Genomic DNA, 15,727 nt, shown 5'->3' with positions numbered 1-15,727 from the left:
AGCCTTATACGAATACTAGAGATGGGAAAACTAACAGGCCTTAAAGGCCTGTTGCTATGCAAGAACTGCTTTTGATATTAGATCTAATTTTCCTCAAAGGCCTCTTGCTGTTAAAAAAAAATAATTAGCATTATGGTACTCATGAAATTATTTTGTAAGAAATTTGTGTAGGCTTCATCTGTTTTTAAACAGTGAGAGATGTGTTTTATCATTTTCTTTTAGAAGCAAACTATTAATAACTGTCATCTACAGAATTTAAAATTGAACTGTAAACCAAGGATTTTTTCTCTTGTATTTTCTCTAGAATGTGGTTGGTGTGAAGTCAACAAAGTATCATTAGAACTCTTATAACAAAGGTTTTCAAGGAAACACTTGTAAAACAAGCTCATACGTAATGCATTCATTATTCCTTAATATCCATCGGATACGGTCATGCCTTGCTGGTGTATGTGTTGCGTTATTTCTGCTTATAGGTTCTAGTGAGACCAAAAGTAAAGCCACTCTATTCAAGTTTCAACGTTTGTGTCATTACCTACTTACATTGCAATATTTCTTTGAGACTTGTCCTGAGTGCATCCAGAAATTAAGTGTTTCTGTAGTCTATGTACGTATATAGCGGAAATCACCTAAAGTATATTTTCTTAAATCCTTTACTTGACTTTTAAAATAGTAACTATTTTAAAATATGACCTTAAAGAAAGCTTAGAATTCCACGTTTTATTTAAACCTGTTCGTTGAAAAGAATTTAATTTGTAATTAATTTATATTTAATCAAATTAGTTTGAATTTGTATGAAATCAGCTATTTCTAAAATGTACACATACAAGTGAAGTGTTAATAACACCACACATTAATGTGCATTAAAATATTAAGGTAAGTAATATATTACTTAAGAATTGCAATACACAGTATATATGAAAAGCTACACAACCCAAGTTAAAATGTCAATTAATAAATATAATCAATCAAAATAAATAAATAAAGTAAGTGAATGATATTCTAAAACTTTAAGAGTGAAATGACTCGAAAACCTAGTTTCACACAAGTATGCACACCCCAAAACTAATATTTTGTTCTAAGCACTTTTAAATTTTATTACACCACTCAGTGTTTGGTGGTATCTTGGCATGTCTTGACATAACCTTCTAAATCCATAAAATTGCAAGGGCATTTCCTGTGCATAAACCACTACAAATAAACCTACAGATTTACAGTTGGATATAAGTATGGGCTTTACTTTTTTTTTGTTTCTTCATTTAGAGTCTTATATAAAATAGTTAAACTTCTTTGAGAGTCCAAAGATGCAGAGTGCAAACTGCCCTTTATTGGGCATCCAAAAATACTCTTAAAAGGTCTGAACCAATGTATAGAGACCATTTTTCTATATATGAAATATAACGAATAACAGCAGCCATCTTTCAATGAACTTGTGTTGTATTTATATCAAACCAGATGATTTTACATTCAAATATCATTAACATACAAACACCCAACATCACATACATTCTTCAAAAAATCATGTTGCACAAATTACATGCATTCACAATCAAGAACCTCTAACAACCATTAAAGTAGAGATACTAACTTGTCACAAAATGTCACATTACTATGCATAAGTAAGGCCTCTGACATTCTGCATTAATTTAAGACAATACAGTTACTGGGCCTTATGGAAAAGTCTAAATAAAATAAAAAAAACATGACTCAGGCACTGAGGTTTATTTAAATTTATATAAACCATTAACTTTAAATATGAAAAGAATACTACATTCTATGCAATGAATAAGCCCTTGATGTGTACCATGTGAGACATGAGGGAATATGACCCATGGCTTATATAATCATTTTCTACAACAGTAAAATGACAATTTTAATAATGTTCACTAATGCTTAAGAAAAGGCAAATACAGTATATGTTTACCATTTTTGTAAGATCAACCAGTTCTCAATTTATGTACGGGTTTTCTATAATTTAAACTGTGAAAGTAGTAACTTGTTTGTAGTCTGTACCAACTGTCATAAGTTATAGTGGGAAAAAATACATACAAAAATACAATTACCTTGCCCCCATCCCCTGAAAGAAAGAAAAAAATTATGAATGTACACATGAACACACACACACACACACACACACACACACACACACACACACACACACACACACACACAAACAGTACAAGGGACATCCAAAGCACTGCTCTAAGGTAAAGAAGCAATGAAACATTTCTACATAAAACACTTTGTGTATGCTTTGTGTACAGGAAAGGGGCTGACAAGTTTTACTGAGAATCTTGGAGAACCTACTGCAGTTCTTCTGGAGACTATGACTTTTTTGCATGCACAACCTTGCAGCTGCAGGTTTTTGTCTAAAAAGTGTTCAGTAATATAAGATGATGCTTTCTTTAATGACAAACTTTAGAATGCCCAAAACCTTTGTACAATACCATGAATACAACGTGTGTGTGTTTGTTTATTCAAACAAATACACTTTATCAGTGAGAATATCTGAAAAGAATAGATCACCACTTAGTCGAATCCTTGCCAATCACTTTGTTCTGAGTCATACTCAAGCTCAGATCCAACACACCGTACCCCTTCTAACAACATCGGTGTCCCATGATGTCGATCTGAGAAAAAAGACAAGGTATAAAATGTGTTTAAATGAGCACCTCTCATTCTCTTCAAGACCAAAGTGTGCACAGTAACATCTTCATGGCATACAATTAGAGATGACTTGGATACTTTAATTTTTATTATAAATACATAGCTTGCTAAGAGCAATTTTTTTTTTCTTTTTCTGTCACTATATTTTATTCTGATATATTAATGGTAGTTTCACAAACATTAAGATGATATCCGAAATCATTTAAACAGTTAAAAGGATTTAAATACCCAGGTATAAGGGTAATACAGAGAAAATCATGTAAAGATATTAAAAAGAATAGATGCATAGGGCAATTAAAAAATATGAGAAAATGACAGATCATCAGACACACAAATCATTGACGCCTTGACACAAGACAGATCTGGTCTGTGTTACCTTTGAGGCATTTCTAGCTGCATTTTTAAAAGATGACCAGCAGGGTGCAGCAGATACCAATTAAAGAAAATGGAAATTCTACTTCTAGTCTTTTCATTGTTTAATATTCAGATAATATGTTATACGAAATGTTACAGTGGACATGTACTGGACTTAAATACATTGTAGCAACATTAACATTATTTGCATATGGCAATACCTAGATATGGGTTCAAATATTTTGGAGAGTCCTCAATCAATGACTGTTAATTATTGGAAGACAATCTCTCAAGCTGTAGCTCAATATAAATGTGCATGAAGCGAATTAAAATTGCAGACAAAGCAAGGAACAAAAAATGCAAAATAGCACCATTGAGATCGGCTGCATTCATGACTGCTCCATACCCGTTTTGTTTGGTTTTGTTTACATTCCATCTCAGGCAAACACAAACACTGCATTATAGAAACTACATAAGGCTCTCACTTTGCAACAGTCACAACACTTTAACAGTGCCAACATCAATTGAGCAGTGCCAAAGGTCCACTAGCACATGATCTGTTCCACCATGGGCCATAGGGCACTTGACCACTGCTGCACACGGTTTAAAGACAGTAATAAGACACAATCATATTTAGGAAAGTGGACCATGCCACCATCTCCCTTATGTCTAGATATAAACAAAGGCTAAAACAGCTGAAACCATGTTGGACAGACCAATCTGTGGCTGCTCTGCAGGACATTCTTGATAACTCTTTTGAGCTCTGATGTGTTAAACATTTTATTGGGAAACTAGATGAAGATACAGTTCACAAAATCATTAGAAAGTTTATCAACTGTGGGTTGATAAAATCATACACAACGCTCTTAGCTCTAACTCCGCTGCCTACAATGCAGGGCTTGCCACAGCAACAAGAATGATTACTAGTAGTCTACAACAGGCCATCCTACAATGTGTGCAGATAGGTACTGTAAAGGAGCTGAAGTGGCACTAGAAGAGGAAACTACAGGAGACCTTCGCACACCCCCTTCATGAAGCCCTGTGCCACTTGGACAACAAAAAGGGAATTATAGCAAAATGCTGCTTGTTAACTAAAGCTCAGAATTTAACACCATACCTCCCTCCATAGCCACCCCCAAGTTGGAGATCTTAGCCTGTCCCCATGTTAATGGATCTCCAATTTCCTGAGACAGACAGACCAAATGTTTCACCCTCCATCACTGGATCACTGGAGCCCCCCAGAGTGTACTCAACTTTGCTGACAACACTGTTGTGGTGGACCTGATCTCTGACAACAACGAGACAACCTAACTAGAAGAGATTAAAAACCTGAAGATATTGTGCCAGAAGAACAATCTTCTCCCAAATGTCAGCAAGACAAAGAAATTGATAGTGAACAGTGATAGTTGATAGTGATTTTTTTCCTGCACTAAAAACTTCGAAAAATTCATCTTTGTATTCATATGCTGCATTTTTGTCTATTTATTTTCCTCTGATGAAATGTACAGATAAATGCATTTTATTTCTTTTTATGTTATTATCTGCACAGTTCATTCCATTTTTTATTGATCTATTTTATTTAGGGCTGGACAAGTTAACGCGTTTTTATCGCGTTAACGTACTTTTTATTTTGAAAGTCCGTTGCTCACTGCGTTTGAATACACATAGATAGACTGTAATAATACAACCGAATACAACACAAACCATGGGTCACAGGAGGGGTGGGATGTTTATCAGTAGGCTACTGGCTGCTTGGGAAGAGCGTCATCACGCGTCTCAACCAATGAAAGCATTTGTTGTGTGCCTAAGAGAGCTACAGCGTGAAACAGAAAATATCTGGTGCGAACAGAAAAATGGTAAAAAGTACCGAAATCTTAAATGGACATTTTTATTTTAAACCTCTTCCACACAGTGGAGTTGATAGAATTAAAGCTATTTGTAACCACTGCAAAGCTGAATTGTCTTATCATCGGAGTACTTCGAGTCTGAAGTATCACTTAAATGCAATGCACACCGCTGATGCCAGCAAATCACCCACCCAAACAAACAGTGGAGGAAGGCTTCGGCAGACTACATTGGATGCAGCATGTGGGAGAACTATAGATAAACAAAAGAAAGACAAGCTAACAAATGCCATTGCAAAGTGGGTAGCTACAAACTGCAGGCCGATTAGTATTGTGGAAGATGTCGGTCTGAAGAATGTTATTAGGATCGCAACGAATGACTGCATGTATGAGCCTCCGCCAAGACGCACCATCGCAAGAAAAATACATGAATTGTATGAAAAGGAGAGGACTATAAAGGCGATGGCTTTACAACATGCACCAACTGTTGCCCTCACCGGAGACTACTGGACATCGCTGGGTAACCATAATTACCTCGGAGTTACAGTGCATTACATTGATGAACAATGGGAAGTGCATTCACATGCTCTGACTGTAATGAAGACACAAGAGAGACATTTTGCTGAAACGTGCGCTGAACATTTTATTCATGTTGCACAGCAGTGGGACGTTTCAAATAAAGTCAGCACACTTAGCACAGATAGTGCAAGAAATATGATCGCTGCTGCGAGACATCTGCCTTTTGAACACGTCCCCTGCGTCGCGCACAGTCTCCAGCATTCTGTCACAGTATCTCTGCACAACAGCGCGTTTGACAACGTCCTGGCCAAATGCAGAAAGGTTGTGGGCCATTTTAAGCACAGTCCAGCGAGTGCTGCAGAATTAGAACAAAAACAAATTGAACTTGGACAAAAGAAGGAGTCGCTTATACAAGACATTCCACACAGATGGAATTTGTCTCTGGACATGATAAAAAGTGTCCGCAGAAACTAACAGCCACTGAGGGATGTCCTCACCACACACAACACGAAGATTGCCATGCCAACAACAGCTGAAATGGACAAACTGCAGAGGTTGGAAATGCTACTGGAGCCCTGCAGGTATATTTTACGTCATATATTTCTCACTGTCTTGTCTGAGTGCATGTGAGAGAGAAATAATGTGTCTGTATGTGTGTGTAAGCATGAATATGAGGACATTTTTTGTGTGTACAAGTGAATGTAAGTGATTTTTTGCAGGTAAGTGACTGAACTTCTGGGTGGAGAAAAATATGTTTCATGCTCTGTGGTTCTGCCTGCTTTTTGCCATCTCTCTCTGGTGATGGAGAGCTCAGATGATGACCCTGCCTATGTGGTCAAATTCAAGTCTACATTCAGAACAGACCTGGAGACACGCAAGGAAAATGCCAACATTGCATATCTGAAGATTGCAACCGCATTGGACCCGAGATTCAAGGACCTCAAGTTTATACCCAGAGCTGAGAGAGGTGAGGTGTGGGCCTCAGTCACTAACTTACTCAAGGAACAGAGGGTTGTTGCAGAGGAACCTGTGGAAGCAACAACATCAAAGCCATCAAAGAGAAAGTTTGCCCTATTGGCTGCTTCATCAGAATCTGATTCTGAACACGAGGAAGACTCAATTGAGAATGGTGTGCGTCTATACAGAGCAGAGCCCACCATCAGTACAGAGGCCTGTCCATTACAGTGGTGGTCCAAACATGCAGGCTCACACAGCAGGCTGGCCTCAATTGCACAGAAGTACTTGGCCACACGTGCAACATCCGTACCCTGTGAAAGGTTGTTTTCTCTTGCTGGTCATATTGTACAGAAGAAGAGAGTTTCTTTATCATCTGAAAATGTGAATGACCTTGTGTGTCTTAGCAACTGGCTTGGTGCAGATGAGTAAGTAAATGTAAAGTTGGAAGAATGGATACATGCAGTTAATTTTGTCCACTCAACCTGCATCACTGAAAGTTTTTTATTTTTTTTTTTGGACTGAGATTCTCAGTCTCTTAAAGGAGATTGATGTTGTTGCTCGGAAGGGGCCAGTTATAATGTTATGATCGAGGTTCTGGACATATTTTTTTTTTCTTTACAAACTAAACAAAACGTTAATGTTTTATTTAATAAAACATTAACGTTTTAATGTTTTATTTATATGTTAATGTTATATTTAATTTGATTACATTAATGGTTAAGTTAAGATTTACAAGAAGTGTTAACTGCTACTAACTTTTAACTGCTGTAAAAAAGCACTTTGTGTTTAATGTTTTGACAAACCAAATGTTATTGCACTTTTGTTCATACAGCAGTACTTTGAAAGAATAAAATTATGCAATACACTACTTTTGATTTCATTATTGAATTTTGCGCATGCTGCGATTAATCACGATTAATCACAGAAAAATGATGCGATTAATCGCGATTAAAATATTTAATCGTTGCCCAGCACTAATTTTATTTTATTGTTTTGTTTTTTTTTAAATCTCGTTTTCTGACACTATTCTATTTTTATAATGTGGACAAAAGCCGTAAAAAGTCGTAAAAAGCATTTCTGTGTACGATTATGTATGTGACCAATAAAATTTTAACATGACAATTTTAACATCTAATTTAGTGCTAATGGAAAAAAATGTAATATGTTTGCTTTATAGGTTATTGAGAAAAACAGAAAACATGTATTTAACCCCACATGTTAAATGCTGAGGCTTAAAAACAGGTGAGCACACTTTCTTGGTAAATACTCAGAAACAGTGTTTTTGCTGAGGCTGGCTATGCTCAATTAGAAGATAACTTACCCATAACACGGGCATGAACTTTCACCTTCAGACACACATCCTCTTTGCTTTCACTGACTATTAGCATCTCCTCACACAGCACCCCCTCCTTGTGAGCCACATATTCACAAGTCACTTTTAAACCTCCTAAAAAGAGACAGGAAATAAATAATGCTATATCTGATGGCATAATGTAATGTGAGCATGAATTAGGGAGTGGAATAAGAAATATTATTAAAATTTGAAATCTTTAATAAAAAAGATCTGTGGTATGATGAAACTAAATTTAAGCCACAAAATCATGTTTGTCATAAGCCAAATAAAATTTTCCAGAAAATTACAAAAAAATTTTGAACTGCTGAAATATTTTGTGCTTTGCTTATGTAAGTCACACTGTGATTTACATCAAGCACAGAACAAAGCTCATGATTTAAAGGTCATTAAGGTTGCATTAAATTGTAACCACCACCAGTGGCCAGTTTCTTAATATAGAAGACCCCATCTGAGAGAAATACATGAGAAAAAATATTAAATACATTATGGGAGCATACCACAAGAAGCAGACGTAAGATCTTTTATCTGAAGGTATGGGTTGGGCACAGGAGCTGGACACATATCTTTCCCAAGTCCTGGGACTTCTGGAAGTGTGAAGACAATTTCATACCTGTGTTGAGTCTTCAAGAAGCCCACCTGAAAAGAACACACAAGGGTTACCAACCTTGGAACAGTGAATCGTTTTCAATATCTCATTACAGTATTTGTGGTCAAACACATAAAATTTCAATAGTCAACAGACTAATAAATAATAAACTCTGTGTTTGCCATTGTATGCAGAGGGGATTCTTTAAAAAGGCAGGCAGGAAGAAAGATGCAAATGTCTATGACTTCTTTAAAGAAGAGTGTTCCAAACAGAGAAGGCAACTGTTTTAATTATGTACATAGATATGATGCCACAGTCACTGTCTCTATGCAAGCAGCTGAAAAAATGTAGTAGCATTTATGTGACAGCCACAATAAAAAAAAACAAAAACAAAACAGTATAAAATAAGAGACACTGTGTGTCAGAGTATGGGTATGCGTGTCCAATATGTAATGGGATGTGTCCCAATTAGTAGACAAAGTGATGTATGTAAATTATTAAAGAATAAGACAACTTCTTTCTATTACACAAAAAAGCTATTATTCTCTCTGAACAAAACACAAAACACTTCAGGCTATTTGTGGAGTTCATCTGAAACAACAGTGGCATTGAATCTCTATTCATAGTTTCCAGCAAACACAAAGTACTCCTTGAAAAACAGTGGAGTGGTGTGGTGTTGCCAAAGGCAAGATATCACAGAACTACCAGAATTTTGTTTGCATACGAGATAAATAGAGCACATGCATACTCCGTTATATCAGTGATAATAACTGGTTTAAGGTAGAAAAGTGAGTGAACAATGGGGATCAAATAAACAAGCAAAGAGTCTGTAGAGATAATAGGTTTATACTTTCCTATAAAGAACTGACTTCCAAAACAATCATATGAGCTAGAAGATAAAAATCAGGGTCCTGTTTTAGCAGTAATCCAGCTGTAGGTTACAAATTAGATTACCTGGAAAACATAACCTACTCTAAGCCATTATAAATCTCTAAACCACTCGAAGCCACCATGACTGCCTGACTCCTTTCCCCCCCAAGTGAATTACTGTTAGTCCAAGAGGTGTAGTTATAAAATTATTTAGTTTAATGAGTAGGTTCTAATTCACACAGACAATAGTTAACTACTATTTTTTAACTTAACAAATACAATGCAGCTGTGAGGTTAATAATATTGTGAAACAAATTAGATAAGCTTAGTCATACATGCGTAATGAAACCTGCCTGGTGTCACTTGCCACAGGCTAACAAACGTCCTAGCAAAGTAAAAAAGTAGCAAGCTACTTTCCTTTATCATCAAGAACCCTTGAATTTTGAATGAAATTTTAAAAGCCTTGTTTGTTAAGTATGAAAGTCATAATATTTTAATATTATGTGATATAATATAATAATATATAATATTTTAGCCATATTCCACTGTTCTCTCATACACTGATTCATTTCTCAGTAATAACGTATATCTGAGAGCAACCAGTGCAGAAGCTGAGTCATACATGCATATATGTATGTAAATGAGAACCACTGCCCCAAAAACTCACCTTAACCAAGAAGTTCCCATCAGACTCAGGAATCACCATGACAACAGAGTCATGTAGCTTTTCATCAAAGTGCACGTGGGAGTGAGCAGCAGAAGCAGCATTTGCTTCAGCAAAGCGAATGCCTCCCACCTTAGAGGAAGCTGCAGTAACACATGCATACATTAACACATAAAAATATATACACAGGAAAACTGTTTTCCACCATCTCCTACATTCCTATGAAGTGTTTATTGCTAAGAGAAAGAGAGAGAGATGAATTTTGTATACATAATACATATATATTAAAAATCTGTACATGTGGCTGCTAAGACAATGTCAGTTCGGACCCAAACACCAGCAGGAGGCCACAATATAATTCTCCAAGTTGTACTCCATGGCAGTATTCCAAAGTTGCACTCCAAGCCTATTATTTGCTATTTACATTTAACTGTTTTTGCCTACCACATCACAAATGATATTATTCATGATAATATTCACAAAATTCACAAATGATATTAATCACAAATTGATTTTATTCCCAATATATGAGTTTGTTTTATGTATAACAAGCCAGAGAGCATGACAACAGAATGTTACAGACACATGCATTACAAAACCCAGCTAGAGCTATGATCTTCTTTGCAATTTCTAATTATAGAGACAATATAATAGATGATGTTCAGCACAATAAAGAGTATTGGTATAACTATTTGTACACATTATTAGTCTCTAATGTTCACTGAGAGACAAGTCAAACCTAAATATGTTAACAACAGCAATAAATTAGGCAATGTTAAATTATTTGTACACTGCCTACACTGTCAATCACATTTAATGTCTCTCCATTCTATTTGTAGAGAGGCATACACTGTCAGTCACATAGGCCATCCAAGGACAGATTCCTTGGAATCAATTACAACTCTACTTTGTGAGCTACTGTATTTATTTAAACAAAAGTAGCTTGCCCTAAATTGGGCACAAGCTGATTTTTCTAAATCTTTAATCATATTTATGTGTTTAATTAATTAATGTATTTAGCTACTAGTTTATTTTATAAAACATAGATTGACATCCTTATACTTAGCAAGGCTATCTGTATGCTAAAGTGTTACCTAAACTAATACAAAACCAGTAATATTTTAGGAATTATTTTTTTACACCAGACTCACCAATAGAGAAGGGTTAACAGAAGGAAATAGATAACACACCCACCTTTTTTGGCAGTTGCCATGTGCGTCTTTGATAAGAGACTAAATCACAGTGTCATGATGAAGTCCCAACAAACCCTGTTAGTAAAATGGAAAAGGGTGAATAAAGTAAAGCAGCAAAAAAAATGTCTGACAAAAGCATAAGGAAATTATGCTCTCATGGCAAAGAAAACCAAAGGCCAAATAAAGTATTGGTTACACAATGCTTAATCTGATTTAAATACATAAATTTTCTTTCCTCTAATTTCAAGTCCCTGCTGAAAATATTAGTGAGCCAGGATGAACAAATACGCATTCATGACCGCCAGACCAGACTATTGTAATGCATTACCAGGTGGTTGTCTGGCATCTTCAATAAATAGGCTAGTCCAAAATGCAGCTGCCAGAGTTCTTACCAGGTCAATAAAATATGATCATATAACCCCAATTTTATCATCTCTACACTGGCTAAGTTAAGTTTAGAATTGATTACGAACTGCTGCTACTTACAAATAAATCTCCAAATGGTTTAAATCCCATGTATCTAACCAGTCTTCTAACATGCAACAATCCTTCATGCTCCTTGAGATCACAAAACTCAGTACTTCTGGCGGTTTCCAGAATATGTCTACTAAAAGCGGTACATATAAAAACATCCTAATGTTTTAGCTCCCAAACCTTAAAATAGCCTTCTTGACAGTGTTTGGGGCTCAGATTTACCCTCCCACTCTCCCAACTTAAATGTAGATTAAAAGACATATCGCTTTAGTTAGGCATACACATAATACTTTCCATAACTGTGTCCTCCAGAATATCTGATCAACTGCACATTATCATCTAGTGCTTGCTAATATTATGACCAGCAGCTATTCTAATTCCTCTCCACTTGCTTCTCTTTTTCTACCCATCCTGAGGCATCCAGAGATTGTACCAGCTCAAGTTGTGTTCCGGGTCATAAGGATTTTGAACCTTCATTGAGAAAAGGCCAACCATGTACCAGCTCCAGTTGGATTACGCTTCATGAGGATTTCAGACAGTCAATGAGGAGATTCTATCTACATGTGGTCTTTGAGGACAACAACCTTTGAATCAATAAACAATTGTCTGACTGTATATTTATAATCCCAACCTCTAGTGTCACCCAAATGGGTGAGGTTCCCTTTTAGTCTGGTTCCCTTTTAGTCTGGTTCGACTCAAGGTTTCTTCCCCTTCCATCTAAGTGAGATTTTCCTTGCCACAGTCACCTTATGCTTGCTCATTGCATTTACATTTACAGTATTTGGCAGACGCCCTTATCCAGAGCGACATACATAAGTGCTTAAATCTCGATCATTGGATACATTCATTGGGGGATAAATACAAACACATAGTAATCTTTGTATAATATTAAACTTTTTGTATTATGTTTCTTATATTCTCTAAAGCTACTTTGAGACAATGTGCATTATACAAATAAATTTTGAAATCAATTGAAAACATACCATTAATTTATGCCTAGCCTGCACTCACCTTACTTTACACAGCTGTGCTGGACATCACAGAAAAACAGACACCCCACAAGTATACAGATAAAACATATTACTTTAAGAGGATTAGATTAGATTAGACCGGGAGGTGGTGGTACTAAAGACTTTCCATGTAATGGGCAAAATTTTCCTGTAATTGGTAAATAATTAAAAAAAACAGAACTGGAGGACATATTGAACATATTTTCTTTCATATTGTGACAATGTGGTCTGAAAAAAAAAACTTGGGCATAGAGATATGCAAATCATATATACATATATAAAATAAATAAATAACCTTTACTGTGACAATTGTTTGGCTCTTTAATGGTCTGCAACCTGCCTATAACTATATAAGAATAAGTTAAAAACCTGACCTTCTGACCTTCAAACTGAGTTTTATCGGTTTTTATATCCTCTGCTGGGTTTTTATTAGAGAGCTGCAAGGTAGGTTGAGAAACTGCAAAGCATTTGTTATAATTCACCTCACAGAGCTGCTGGCTAACTTATGGAGATAAACCTATAGTAGAACACATACACACAATCCTGCATGCATAATCTGGCACAAACCATTATACAAGACTATTATCATGCTAATTGTTTGTTTCTGTTTTCAATATAATACTGATATTTGAAAACTGACTGATATACAAATATTTTTTACTTTAAATTATTGAAGAAATTGTTTGGCAACTGATGTAAGAAATAATTATCCTAATCAAGCCACAGGACAAAAATGAAATGGCATAGCATGGCATGCAATCATGATCTAAACCAGAAAAAAGGTCATTTCTCAAAAGAGAACATTTTATATATAGCAGATTTCTAATACAGGATAATCTACAGGATTTCTAATCGTCTTTGAGGAAGTTCATGAAAACTGACAAGGAAATGACAAAAAAAATAAAAATAAGGAAGTAAGTCAACATAGTGATTAACAACTTTAAATTACACTTCAATTCTTCATTGCTTAGATTATGCCTGAAACACTGAGATGGTGTAAATATTACATTTTACTGTACATTTATTTGAGTTCTGTCCCATTTACAAACTTAACTTAATAAACAATTTACATTTGTTAAGCCTAGTTTCTTTCTGCTTTCTTTTTGTCAACAATGTTGTGCGGTTAAAATCGGTTCAAAACTACGTATAAACAAGCATCCTAATGGGTACGACGGATAGTAGTACTAGTCAAAACAAGAGTTAGAACAAATTTAAAAGGAAAGATTCATAAATAAAAACAGTAAAACCTTTGGAAGTAGGTGACGACATGTAAATACAGATAAAAAACCTGGGGTCCGATGAACACACACACAAACACACACAAGAGCGCACACACAGAAACACAAAAACCACTGCCAGAAAAGCAAATATACAAGTAAGAATTTGTTTCAGCTTCCTGATGAACCTGCAACACACTTGCATCCGCCTAAACTAAAAAAACTTAGAAAGGAGAAATCGAGAAAACATGGCTGATTTTGTCTGTAACTGCAGCACGATTCATATTTTACATATTACTATGGTAAACACTATGTCCATAAACTTATGAACTTGTGCTATGTGCTAAACACGTCATATTCAATTACAAACCTGTGGTTGCGTCGAAACAGCTGTATAAATATTCTCCAGCAGAAGATAGCTGTATGTTACTGCTAAATTGTTGCAAATATTTTGGATGTCGGAATTAAATACCAGCAAGAAAAATGATACAGTAGTGATATCTAGAGAAAGAATTGGCAACTACTGCTAATTAGTAGCACGACACTAGAGATAAGAGGAAAGGGCTGTGTTTTTTCGCAAACGCTGCTGCTACAAATCCCGCCTTCCGGTTAAGGTTTGGCTAGAATCAATCCATAGGCCGAAAAGACAAATGTGCCAACCAATAGGGTGACAGGGAGGCGGGACAATACCAATTCTCGGGTTGGAAACGAAGATCAGTACGATAGCCACAGCCTTCACGAAAATCTGCCAAAAATGTCCATGAAATTCCACCATTTCAGGTTTCAATCTCTTTGACTTCTAAAAGTTCTACACACTAGCTGGCCTGCCACAATCGCTTCTTTATATTTGGTGCTTAGGGTTGGCGCAGACAAAATGGCTTAAGAGAGGTGGGGAAAAAAAATAACTAAAAAAAAAGTCTCTAACAGTCAGTGCAACAGAGACCGTCATGTGAAGGGCGTGGTGTTTTTAACCGGCGTCTTGGGAAATTTATGGGCGTTTTTGCCCTCAGACTGCATCAGATCAAAGAAATCTCAGCCGTCTGGGCAGTAGGGGACCCGCTTTTTTCCAAGTGGGCGGCCCCTTTGGCGTGCCCGGCTAGCTCAGTCGGTAGAGCATGAGACTCTTAATCTCAGGGTCGTGGGTTCGAGCCCCACGTTGGGCGAGCGGTGCTTTTGCGGGAGCCGGGACGAGCCCAAAGGCCGACTTTACCGCCTCAGGAGAAGAAAATGATAGCAAATTAAATAAATACCAAGGAAAACCATAGATGGATAAAGTGCACTCTGCGGGTGAAAGTTTCATCCAGAGATCCCTCCGCGCTGGCAGTGTGGTTCTACCAGTCACTGTTGACGATCGCTGAGCCTGGCACCAAAGGCTCTCTGAAGACGCCTTTGCAGGTCATGTCAGCCAAGCCGCCGCTCTCTCAGGCGATTGTGATCTGCGAGGCTACTAGGTGACCGCCTACGCATTTTGCAAGCTGGGCTGTGAGTTTAAGAGCCTCTTGCTCTGTATGACAATCAGCAAAACAACAGGTGAGCCCCAGGTTAGGCGAGAGGTTTCCAGGTCGCACCAGCCAACAACAAGCACCCGCCTCCGGTCGCGGTCTGTGAGGTCCACGACGCGTTATGGGAAAGCTTGTGTGGCACCTGGCGGGCTAAGAAAAGCCTTGCCGTCCCTGGGTGGGCTTGAACCACCAACCTTTCGGTTAACAGCCGAACGCGCTAACCGATTGCGCCACAGAGACCCGCCTGCTCCCTGTGGAAAGAGGATCGTCGAAAGAGGATGGTCGGCCCTGTTGTGCCGCAAATGAGCCGTGGGCTGCCGGAGACACGGTTTGCCGGCCGGCCGACCCGCCCCTTATGGGCCCCGCTGATTAATAGCATAACTACTGCTGATTAGTAGCACGACACTGGAGATAAGAGGAAAGGGCTGTGTTTTTTCGCAAACGCTGCTGCTACAAATCCCGCCTTCCGGTTAAGGTTTGGCTAGAATCAATCCATAGGCCGAAAAGACAAATGTGCCA

General features: G+C 37.2%; 1 protein-coding gene and 2 non-coding genes across 3 annotated transcripts; 1 reads left to right on the top strand and 2 right to left on the bottom strand.

Moving 5' to 3' along the window:
* Positions 1 to 1,416: 1,416 nt before the first annotated feature.
* LOC132848886 (adipose secreted signaling protein) lies at positions 1,417 to 14,264 on the bottom strand. Its single transcript, XM_060874947.1, has 7 exons — positions 14,077 to 14,264; positions 11,007 to 11,080; positions 9,816 to 9,955; positions 8,190 to 8,328; positions 7,660 to 7,785; positions 2,524 to 2,627; positions 1,417 to 2,074 (listed from the first exon to the last, which is right to left on the bottom strand). The coding sequence occupies exons 2-6, from the start codon at positions 11,023 to 11,025 to the stop codon at positions 2,527 to 2,529; spliced, it is 525 nt and encodes a 174-aa protein (XP_060730930.1). The 5' UTR covers positions 11,026 to 11,080; positions 14,077 to 14,264; the 3' UTR covers positions 1,417 to 2,074; positions 2,524 to 2,526.
* A 532-nt stretch (positions 14,265 to 14,796) lies between these two features.
* trnak-cuu (transfer RNA lysine (anticodon CUU)) lies at positions 14,797 to 14,869 on the top strand. Its single transcript has one exon. It is a non-coding gene; the product is annotated as a tRNA-Lys (tRNA).
* Positions 14,870 to 15,374: 505 nt separating this feature from the next.
* Positions 15,375 to 15,448, bottom strand: trnan-guu (transfer RNA asparagine (anticodon GUU)). The gene has a single exon. It is a non-coding gene; the product is annotated as a tRNA-Asn (tRNA).
* Between the last annotated feature and the right edge of the window lie 279 nt (positions 15,449 to 15,727).

The sequence above is a fragment of the Tachysurus vachellii genome, chromosome 7 (assembly GCF_030014155.1).
Source record: "Tachysurus vachellii isolate PV-2020 chromosome 7, HZAU_Pvac_v1, whole genome shotgun sequence".
NCBI lineage: Eukaryota > Metazoa > Chordata > Actinopteri > Siluriformes > Bagridae > Tachysurus > Tachysurus vachellii.
Note: the sequence above shows the minus strand (reverse complement) of the source record. Positions and strands in the feature narration are given on the sequence as shown.